This window comes from Mytilus trossulus, chromosome 10 (assembly GCF_036588685.1).
Source record: "Mytilus trossulus isolate FHL-02 chromosome 10, PNRI_Mtr1.1.1.hap1, whole genome shotgun sequence".
Classification (NCBI taxonomy): Eukaryota; Metazoa; Mollusca; class Bivalvia; order Mytilida; family Mytilidae; genus Mytilus; species Mytilus trossulus.
Window position 1 is genome coordinate 25525208 of NC_086382.1, and position 11555 is coordinate 25536762.

Here is an 11555-nt window from a genome sequence, read left to right on the forward strand (position 1 = left end):
TACAATTTAAATATATTCTTTTGTGTCTAGTTTATGTTATTTAGACTTGTAATTTGAGTTTTTCCATTATCAATCATGAGTATTGATTTTTAATGCCTTACAAGTGTTATATTTTAACACTAACTATCTTTTATCTCATTTACATATTTTACAAAACAAATCGGAAACTTTTTAAAACCGTGTTCGGGGATGATAATGACAGAGCAGATAAATCGATTTTTGATAATGACAGCATATGTCATAAACATATATAAATAAAATATTATTCCGTTCATTCGTACTAGCAAGACATAGATTTTTGCGGGCATGATCAAAGTATTTGTACTTTAATAATGTTGAATGTAGAAATTTAAAATTCATTCTGTGGAAAAAAACCTACTATGAACAAAATTTGATTTCGCCAGTTCATTGATAGCCAATTACAGTGTGTAATAACAAAATTTTGATATAAGAGTATGCTTTAATGTTATATGTATCGTCTTACTGTTTAGTTACCTTTAAATAAGTATTGTTGGATAGTTTAGTAGAGATGGATAACCGTCACATCTTTCAATTAGAAGCAGACAAATAAAATGATCACATAAAACACAAAAAATATAAAAAAATTAGTAAGGCCTTTTCAAGTGATTTTTATAATTTTTTTGTGTTGTTACGACACTGTCATAGACTATGAGGAGAGTTGGCGACTTTAATCATATTCAACACCGACACACTATGTATATGCAAAAGTTATGAGCTTGTAGTTAAGTGGTTGTCGCTGGTTCATGTCTCTCTTTTCTTAAAACTTGTTTTTATTATAATTTAAGCCGTTAGTTTTCTCAATTGAATTGTTGCATTTTTCAAATTTTGGGCCTTTTAACACCTACATTAATGAACGGGGTTTCTGCATTGTTGAATTGCTTACATCCTTTCTTTTGAAATTAGGTGATTAGTTGTCTATCATACCACATCTCCTTATTTCATATTGAAAGTACTAAACTTGCTGATATAAATAGTAGAGTACTACATTAAAATTTGATGGCTGTATTTTCAGTTCTAAATTAAGCGAATTCAATGTAAAAAATCGAATTTGGAGTTGACAAAAATCAAACAATAATTTTGGAAACCTAAAACGACAAAGGGGCTTTCTAAAATCAAATGAAATCGATGTATCTAGTTAACAAAAATATTAGGACCGCTCAAGGGTAGAAATATTTCTTAACCATGCAAAATAGTCATCACGTTTATTTATCAACTGTTATACCATGTTGACCAGTTCAGAATATTTTGTTTGATTGTAGGAAGCACCTTATGTAATGTTAAAAGAAACCACTGGTAATCAACAGTTGAAAGGTAATGACAGATATGAAGGCTTCTGTGTTGATCTGTTGAAATCTATTGCAAAGAATGTTGGATTTGATTATGAAATAAAAGTTGTTCCCGACGAATTATATGGTGCTTATGATGCCAAAACAGGTGAATGGAACGGTATAATCAAAGAATTAATAGAAAAGGTATGCTTGTTTTATTAAACAGAAAGCTGTAGGAGTACAAAAAAAGTAAGACAAAATTTGTACCGATATTATTCCATACGAACTACCAACAATTATTTTTTGTGTTACTGGAAATTTTTTTTTTGCAGTATTGAAGAGGCATGTCTTGAAGATGAAAATCGTCATCGTTTGCGTTTTGCAACAAGGGACGATTAATATAAACTCAACACCATGGCCATATAGGATTTAGTTTAATATTTATACATGGTTTGGTTCAATAAATCCTTAACATAATGATATGACTTTAATTTGGGTATTGATAGGAGATTTATTGAAAAAAGTATCACAAATTACCAAACTGTTTTTTAGTTTTAAAAAAGAGAAGTCAATTAAAAATGTCAAAATCAAACGTTATCACCAATGAATGAAACGAGTGAAAACATCTGACAAGGAATATATGTCAAATGAAATAAATTAATAACAAAAACCTCCTCATTGACATCTTATAATATGTTCTCAACATTAAATCAAGCTCACATTTGACGTTGGAAACAAATTATGAATGACTTGTTTTACTTTATTTCAGAGAGCAGACATGTCCATGGCTGCATTGACTATAAACTATGAACGTGAACAATATATAGATTTTTCCAAACCATTCCTTAATCTTGGAATCAGCATATTGTTTAGAATGCCAAAGAAAGAGAAACCCGGATTATTCTCTTTTTTAAATCCTCTTGCAATGGAGATATGGATTTATTTAATAGCAGCGTATATGACTGTTAGTTTTAGTATATTCGTGCTGGCACGATTCAGTCCCTATGAATGGTATAACCCACACCCATGCATTCCAGAAACAGACTCTGTGGAGAATACGTTTAATTTATCAAACAGTTTTTGGTTTGCCATTGGAACATTAATGCAGCAAGGATCGGATGTGAATCCGAGAGCCGTGTCGACCAGAATAGTTGGCTCAACTTGGTGGTTCTTTACACTTATTATTATATCATCCTATACTGCTAACTTAGCAGCATTTTTAACTATAGAAAGACTAGTGTCACCTATAGAAAGTGCAGAAGATTTAGCAAAACAAACTGAAATTGCATATGGAACTCGCGAAAGTGGTACAACCATGTCCTTTTTCAAGGTAATACATATTAACACTATTCTTTAAGGTTATACATACACACCAACCTATATTTTACCATATCTAGTAATTGCTCTGATCGGAATTCAATATGAGAAACAGGCATAAGTTAGGTCAATCTGGGTAAAATACAGATCCCATGTCAAAGCTTCGTTACAAGGATCGGAATACACTTTCTTTGTACTTTCTGTTTAGAGACCTTTGGGATCCTGTGGTTTTGTCCGGTCAATAAGATCCTTCTTTAGTTTAAAGGCTGAAGTTTGACTATCTGATGTAATAAATACAAGAACAAAAAGTAGAATTTAGGGGTGGGGCAGATTCCTGTAAGCAAAGATGTCACAAATGATCTATATAATAATCAGATGGAGGTCATGTATATATATATATATATATATATAACTCTCAACTGGAGACCAAAATTAACACAAATTAACAACTATAGGTCACCGTACGGCCTTGACAATGAATAAAGCCCATACCGCAAGGTCAACTATAAAAGGCCACTAAAAGCGTGTTGCGCAGTTTTTGCTGATGATAACCCAGATTCAAAATAAAATGACTTTTATTGATCACATTGGTCAACGTAAATTATAAGTCATCAATTTACAGAAGTACAATCAAGTGCTGCTCTGGAAGGGTCAATTTGATATGTTTTCAATTCGATTTCAGGAAGAATTTATACCACTACAAAATCATATACTCGACTATATACATCAATAAAAAGAATGGGAAATAACTGGCATATTCCTAACTTGGTAAAGGCATTTGAAAGGAAAACAGTGCACTTAACCTGATTTAATAGCTAGCTTAACCTCTTACTTAAAAAAAAACCCAGTTGTTTATTGTTTCCTTGTGCTGACAACGTTGGGTGAGCACCCCAAACATACAAAGGAGATTAACGAGACAATGATTAGAATGCACCCGCCATTACTGTTTAAACATATGTCACAGACAAACAACACATGTAACAACTTCATAAAAGAGTTGATTTGACATATTAGACAAATATCTGTTGTATAAAATGTTAAGATTGGGATTTACGTGCAAAGGCAAGTATAACATGCATATTTAGAATTGAATAGCTAGAAGATACAAATAAGCCACCGAAAAGTCGACAAAAAACGGACAACACGATTGGAAAAACGGATAACTACTAAGTTGACGAATAGCTGTCCACAAAACAGTAGGATGAAATCTGTAGATTGGCCGTTTGTGAATTCCATCAAAAACCCAAAAGCTTCGAATTTTTACTGCTCTATTTAAATTCGACATTATTTTATCCAATACATGCATGCATACAACATTTTCATATTAATGTAGGAATTGTTATATTTACTCTGATTAAATGTTGAGCATGTAAAAAATATGTTAAAGACATCCATATGTTATTGTACATTAGTTTATAAAATATATCTTGATTTTAGAATTCACAATTTGAAATTTATCAACGAATGTGGAATTATATGAAAGGACGTGAGAAAACGGTGATGATGAAATCCGGATCAGAAGGCATTGAACGTGTTAAAAAGGGTGGATATGCATTTTTTATGGAGTCTACAGGAATTGACTATATCACAAAACAAGACTGTAGATTAATGCAAGTTGGGGGTTTACTCGATTCCAAAGGTTTTGGAATGGCCACCCCTATGGGTATGTACATATATTGAAATAGTATTGTTTATTTAAATATACGAGACTTTTTGACAAGGATGGCTAACAAAATGATGATTCAGGGGTAGAAAAATGTTAGCGGTTCGGATGATTCATAAAGTATTCAACTGTAAATATACAAAAAAAAACATATCGCTGATATTTTATGTCATCAATAAAATGCCAACTGATGGGCTGATTTTATATCCTTCGGAACGAAAGGTCCACTAGCAATTGCAACGACTCAGTGATTGTTAAAATAACTAAATATATCAGGCTTATAGATCGATACGTCAGACACGTGTTGCTTCTACATAATACTTATAACCGGCGTACGGATCTAAACAGTTAGAAGGTCAGATAAAATATTTTGTAATGTTCATGGAATTGCAAGCCTTTTTTTTTACTATTTAAATAACAATGTTGATGTACATATGTTTCAGCTTCAACTTACTAAAATTATTAGCACCTAATTTTCTAAATAATTTCATCAAATTTATAGGTTCACCGCTCAGAGACAAGCTGTCTATGGCCATTTTACACTTCCAAGAAGAGGGTTTAATACAATCATTGTACGAAAAATGGTGGAAAGGGTCGGAAAATTGCGATGCCGACGGTGGCCCAGCAGCTGGCAAAGCTAGTCCTTTAGGAGTCTATAATGTCGGCGGTATTTTTGTCGTTCTGATGGGTGGCCTTGCATTATCTGTGATCGTAGGAATCTGTGAATTTGTTGTAAAATCAAGGAAGAATGCTAGAGAAGATAGGGTAATTGTTATTGATTATATAAATCACTATTAAATGTATCATAGTATAAAAAAGGTCATTTTGATAGGAAAAAAACAACAACACCTGAACAAGTCTTAACAATAGAATATTCGGTCATTTTTCATCCAATGTTGTACATTGTGTACTGTTTAAACAAATACGCTTGCCCTGACATAAGATTTGTTGTGTCTATGTTCAAACTGTTCATTTTGTTCATTAGTTGTGTTTTACCTTACACATTAAGATATTACTTAATGTCTGAAAAGCTACTAAACAATCAGTGCTTTAGATCTGTTTACAAGTGGGCCGTTTCAGTTCAAAATTGGTTTACTTATACCTGTTTTGATATGTCTTACAGGGAATGTTTTTCTATTTATTTTCTTTAATGTCAGATTGAGGTAAATTCATATTAGACCAAATCATAAGATATTGTTTCCAAAATTTCGACTGATAGTATCATACAATAGTTTATATGGCATTCAAAAATTATATAGTATTAAATAGATACTCGTTTCATGTCTTTTCGAAATTTGTTATTTCCCTTGATTATGATTGAAATAACATATCTTTTTAAGAATGCACAGCTATTACATTCCTATTTCTCAATACTTTCGAAAAGAGAGGTTCCAGATATAAGATAAGAAGATGCAGTACAATTGCTGATGAGACAACAATCAACCAGGGAGAAAATGTCGTAGATGCAAGCAAAATTAGGCACTCTTAAGTCTTTCATTCACAACGAGTAAAACGAGTACCGTACGTAAACGTTAGAAAGTCACGGACTTTATAAAATGAAAACAAGAGAGCCAAACGGACTGGGTTATGTTTAATTATAGCTGGCATCCTTAAATTTCATGTTGATTATATTGTAAGAATTATACTGGTACATATCATTGTCGTTATCTATAGTAATATTTCAGAAGACAAATTGAAGTAGAAATAAACCACAAATACACGAACGTGTATTTCACTCACATTGGCCTATACTTCAATTGCTATGTCCTGTAAATAGTTATCAAAAGTACTGTAAAATATTAAGTGTTTAGAGAAGTGAGTATTTGATGACGAATTCACGACAACATTCTGACAATATGTACTTGGCAGAACAAGATTTCACTCTGATTTTTATAGAAAAACCTTTTTGTTAGCAATGTCCCACTCTGTCCCTTCAAGATACATTCTGTGCCATTTGTCCTCTTTCAAGTATAATTTCTCTGATATAGTTGGAAATAAGTAAGGTTATATTTTGTTACACGCTTTTTTCAATTGGTTACGTTTTTGTAAAGGTGGATGCGTTCTTATCGTCACAACAAACGTATTGTTAATATAGTCACACCAAGAACGCAATGAAACGTAGAGTAAATAAGAATTGATAAATAAGTTTACAGAATTAAATTTACCAAACATGCAGTGTTATTTTCCATACCTTTAACGTGTGCATATTTAACTTCTCTTGTTTTTTTTTGGATCGGTTTCATTTTTCTAATAAACCCATCAATCAATAAGAGCCACACACAAATCATAACCGTTTCTCTTATAAGGTAGTTGAAGCTTGTATCTGTCTTTGAAAAGCATAAATAATGGAATAAAATACATGATTTATTGTACATCATTTATTTGTCGTAATCAAGTTTGTCAGAACAGGTCTAGTCTTAATAAATATAAATTCCAGACGCTGGTAAAACAATAACCTACGGTCCTTTTAACAATTATTAATATGTCTACTTGTTATACATTGCGCACACCTTCACGCATAAATCATGACCAAGGTGCATATATCGTTCTCTAAATATGCATATGTAAAGGAGGCATTTCGAAGGGTAAAAGTGTGTCTGAATATACAATACTTTGGTTTATATGATGCATTAGTCAAGGTGTAGATAAGACATACTTTGTATATATTCAATCATCAAAAGATGTCACCCCAAAATGTGGATATGTGGTGTCTTATTGAAGAAAGGGGGAATTTTCATGTAAATTTCTAACTGTTTAATAGATATTGCAATTAGAATGAACAGAATGATAATAATTAGTTTTAGTTTAGATTTTAAAATGAAAAAAAATATAATATACTTGTACCATTAACCGTACTGTTTGTCAAATTTTAAATAAACACGCAAGTCAGGCCCAATAACAAGATATCAATCCTGGTATCTATGATGAGCAGATTTATCGCCAATAAATAATGTGAATTGCCTGTTATGTAATTCAGATGAAAATTTGATTTGGGATTTTGCGTGAATGTAAAACTCGTAAAAATATCCCCTCACATTTCGTGTTGTCTTGGAAATGTGGTCTTTTTTTTCAAAAGAGATGATTCTATGCTCGGATGTCAACAAAGTAATTGCATTCAATAGTGGTTATTGTGTAAAGAATAACCCCGTAGTCGATGTCATACATCGGTATAGTTAAATATGTAGTTTAAGGAACTGTAAGAGTGGAGGCACTCATTAATACCAAGTCCGCATACTTAAGATACTTAGTTTGGCATTCAATTTTCTGTGTGATTCTTGACTGATTACCAGAAAAAAACCCGTTATAGATTGATACAGTTAACAACAAAAATGTTTCAGACTATTAAGACGGATTACTTGACTTTTTCCTGACATATGTGCCAATACTCAGTAACGTCTTGTATATTTTAACATCAAAAAGTTTGATTAAAGTTTGGTCAGACATTTAAAAAAAAGTGACATGCAATTACTTATTGACATTTCCAGGAAACTTTTTCCTAGCGCTAGAAAAACTGACACAAAGTACACATTTTTTCTGATTGTGGTCAAATTTTGACGCCTTATTTGTCAGCTAGGGAATTGATTTATATATCATTTCTCTAGAAGATTACTTTAAAAAAAAACATATTTGTTCGAGGGTTATGTAGTAACGTTTTAATTGATAAGAATAACACATCAATACATATATTCAAATATGTAATAACTATGCTGACATTGTATTGAGACACATCCCGCACCGTGCTTGATATTCGTATTCAAATAGAATAAACACGACTTAGAATAAGCTTAAAACATTTCATAATTTGAACCGAAATTGATAAAATTAACAAATCTTTAAACTGTTGGTTCAGATTGAAACTGTCCGTCAGATAAAGTAAGGTTAGTTTTGACATGTAATCAGACCATATGAGAAATAATTCTTTATCATATATTCAAAAACAAATCAGGAAAATATATTAAATTATCACATGATTTATGTGTTACGAATACGTCGGGTTTTGCATATGTAGTAACCTCGAATTTGCCCGGGGCAAAAAAGAGGTAATTGGTTAGTGTACCCTAATTCCAAATGACGTCACGACATTTCTTCCTTAATGACACGTTCGTGATAAAATGTTAAAGATTTTACCTTTTATGTTTCAATAAATTGTTATGATTGACCTTTTTTCTCTGTTCTGCAGAACTTAAATATGTGATTAAAAGATTATAACATGTCTTTTCCATGTTGGCCCGGGTATCATCCCTCGACCCATATCGGCCTCGAGTCTTGGGATGATACCAGGGCCAATATGAAAAAGGGAAAGTTACAATCTATACTTGTCTTAATATAAAGCGATTTAAGAAATATAATAATGCATTATACAGGGGTTTAAATTATGCAATATATTATATTGACTATTTTGATTTCCAGATTTGGCCATTATTCGTCCTTTCCAATTTTATTTTGTTTTTACATCAAAAAGACATACACCTGGTATCAAACTATACCGATGAAATGTGTTATAGCAAATTATTCCTGTATTATATTCAGCGAGATCATGTATATGTTGACATTTAAGTAGGTATAATGTATGTTTTGTTTTCATCGGAATTAGTCAAAACGTCTTATTCTTTGTTTCAGGAATCTGTATGTTCAGAAATGGCGAAAGAACTTAGATTTGCTGTACGGTGCCATGGGTCTTCAAAGAAAATTAACAAGTCGTTGTGTAACAAATGTAATGACAGACATGCGCGCTCAATTCCATGCGCACTAGATGAATCAATTGACACTCTTCCAAATGGTGTGATTCGATTACACGATATGAGAAAATCACCATATCATTCTCGAAAAGAGTTGAATAATCGGTATAAAGACAGCGGTTACTTACATGTAGATTATAGCGATACAGATACTATGTAACTTGAATTTCTTAACTATGGCCGCCATTGACATATAATATACCTTATTTATGTTTTTGAATTATTTGAGGTATATTTATTGAAAACATGTAAATATTTCATTATTTTCATAATTTATACAAATTCACTTCTATGTTTTTGGTGTGAATATTCCATAAGAGTACGTGGCATTTTTTAGGTAGATAAAGGTTTTGACTTTTTTCAGCTGGTCTGAGATAAAACAAAAAAGATCGTGTGTTGTGTTTTAAATACCTTTATGAAGAGTTCGGTTTATTGTTCGTAATTTAGCCTTACATGTATGTATATATCGCTTTAATCATGTATCATTTTAAATTCCCGATTGTTCTTTTTTGAAAGTTTAGCTGTAAGATAACGTAGTATGTTGAAGGCCGTACGGTGACCTATAGTTGTTAATGTCTGTGTAAGTTTGGTCTCTTGTGGACAGTTGTCTCATTGGCAATCATACCACATCTTCTTTTAATATACACATTTACAATCTGGTATTATATGAAAAATCTTAGAAGGAAGAAATATCATTAGTCGAATGAAATAATTCAGTTTAATTTGATCTTCATCATGTAAGTGCCTTTCACAATGTTTTCCATACAATTGCGGGTATGTGTATTGTCCGCTTGCTCGTAGTATTTACAACATGTTTTTATCAAATTTGTGATTTTTAATAATTATAAATGTTGTAAAATTTGAGTCACTGAAATGTTGTGTTATTTAAAATTCACCACAATGTCGGACGTTTTTGTCACCATTATAATGAAAATTCAGTCGTGAAGGGCGACATATTTTAACTTCATTCTTTACCTTTAAGAAACTTTTTCCTTTTCAAAATGTGAAATGTTCAAAAGAACATTTATTTTACAAACATTTATAAGAAAGATAACCCATAGATGTTATATATGTATATTTAAAGGTAATCTAGCTTTGTTGTCTAAGGGAAGATCTTTTTTTTGGTTGTTGATTCAGTTTGAGCGCTGCCTTTAAATTTCGAGATTGAGGGTTCCAGTTGCGCCGGTACATGTATCATTCATATATCTAAAATTGTATCATATCTTTTGAACTATTGTCTCATATATAAAAAAGAATATTAACATCTAGTGTTTGAAATTTAAGCACTAACTGTTTTCATATCCATACATACAATGAATCAAAGAGTGTCTGCTAACATTAAATAATTGGCACTTTCTTTAATTTCTTATTTTTTTATATGATAGAATCGTAATTAATTTGGCTTTTTGTGTACAAAACATTTGAATGTCAAAATATGCACTTACTAGCTGTTGTTTTGTTTTTGTTACGAGACAAGTTGGAGAGCATGCATACACAATATAATGCTATCCATTAACGCTCCTATACTTTTCTTAAGGGCATACGATTCAGTTTTGAACCTGTATTTACAAGTTGATGACAATTTGCATATAGGCTTTTTTTTTTACCTGATTAAATCAAATATGTAATAAAATATATACCTTCATGTGCTACTTTTTGAGTAAAATGAGGTCGAAATTTTGTATATTTGCTCAAAATTCAGATTTGTGTCCGTATTTTCTTTTTCGAAAGAAAGACATTACTTTTTTGTTTTAAACGATAAACACAAAATTTGTTTTGGTAAATAAACGGTAATTTCTGTATTTTATAAGTATCATTAAAAATTATGCAATTATTATTCAGAAATAACTCATATTTATCAAATATTCATGAATAGAGGAAAAAATATGTCATAGTTTGACGTCGTGAAAATAACATTTGACGTTAGCAACGTCATTACCTCCCCTGTAACTGTATCGTATGCCCTTAAGGTGGTACCTAAAACTACAGGGAGATAACTCTGTAAAATCGACCTAACGTTTTAATTGCGTTGTGTTGTAAAGGTAATATTAAGCTTCTCAATGATCGAAATTGGTGTTTGTCAAACTGCTATATAACCAGTGTAATTTTTCAGACAAAACGGTTTGTTCAAAATTTTTAAAATTTATATATTTTTGTTTAAGGGTCAAAGTAAATAATTTTTATGAAAATTAAACAAGCCAAATTAATTTTAGTGAAAGTGTTGGGTACCACCTTAAATATGATTTGATGTATGTTCAATTTTCAACAGATTGATTGCATCATGTTGGGTTATCATTATGGAAAACCAAAATCCGTCAGTCCATCATTTCCATGTCAACAATTCTAACAATGACCCAAATGGTCTAATAACATGAAATTCTCTGCCATTTTCCATTTTGATTATGTTCTAATAATGCAAGTACCTTGTGTACTGTGTGTAATCAGTTACCCGTATCATATGACACAAAACGCACTCAATAACATGTTCCAATAAGAAAAAGCAATTTTGAAAAGGCTTTTCAGTTTCTGAACGTAAAACGCAAAGTT

At 31.4% G+C, this 11555-nt stretch overlaps 1 protein-coding gene across 1 annotated transcript in view; it reads left to right on the top strand.

Moving 5' to 3' along the window:
• Nucleotides 1–9662, top strand: part of LOC134687097 (glutamate receptor ionotropic, kainate 2-like) — a 76761-nt gene extending 67099 nt beyond the window's left edge. The window contains exons 11-15 of the mRNA XM_063547081.1: nt 1281–1493; nt 2059–2619; nt 4044–4269; nt 4772–5034; nt 8890–9662. Of these exons, the coding sequence (XP_063403151.1) occupies nt 1281–1493; nt 2059–2619; nt 4044–4269; nt 4772–5034; nt 8890–9168 (1542 nt within the window). The 3' untranslated portion in view covers nt 9169–9662. The remainder of the gene's footprint in view (nt 1–1280; nt 1494–2058; nt 2620–4043; nt 4270–4771; nt 5035–8889) is intronic.
• Nucleotides 9663–11555: the final 1893 nt, after the last annotated feature.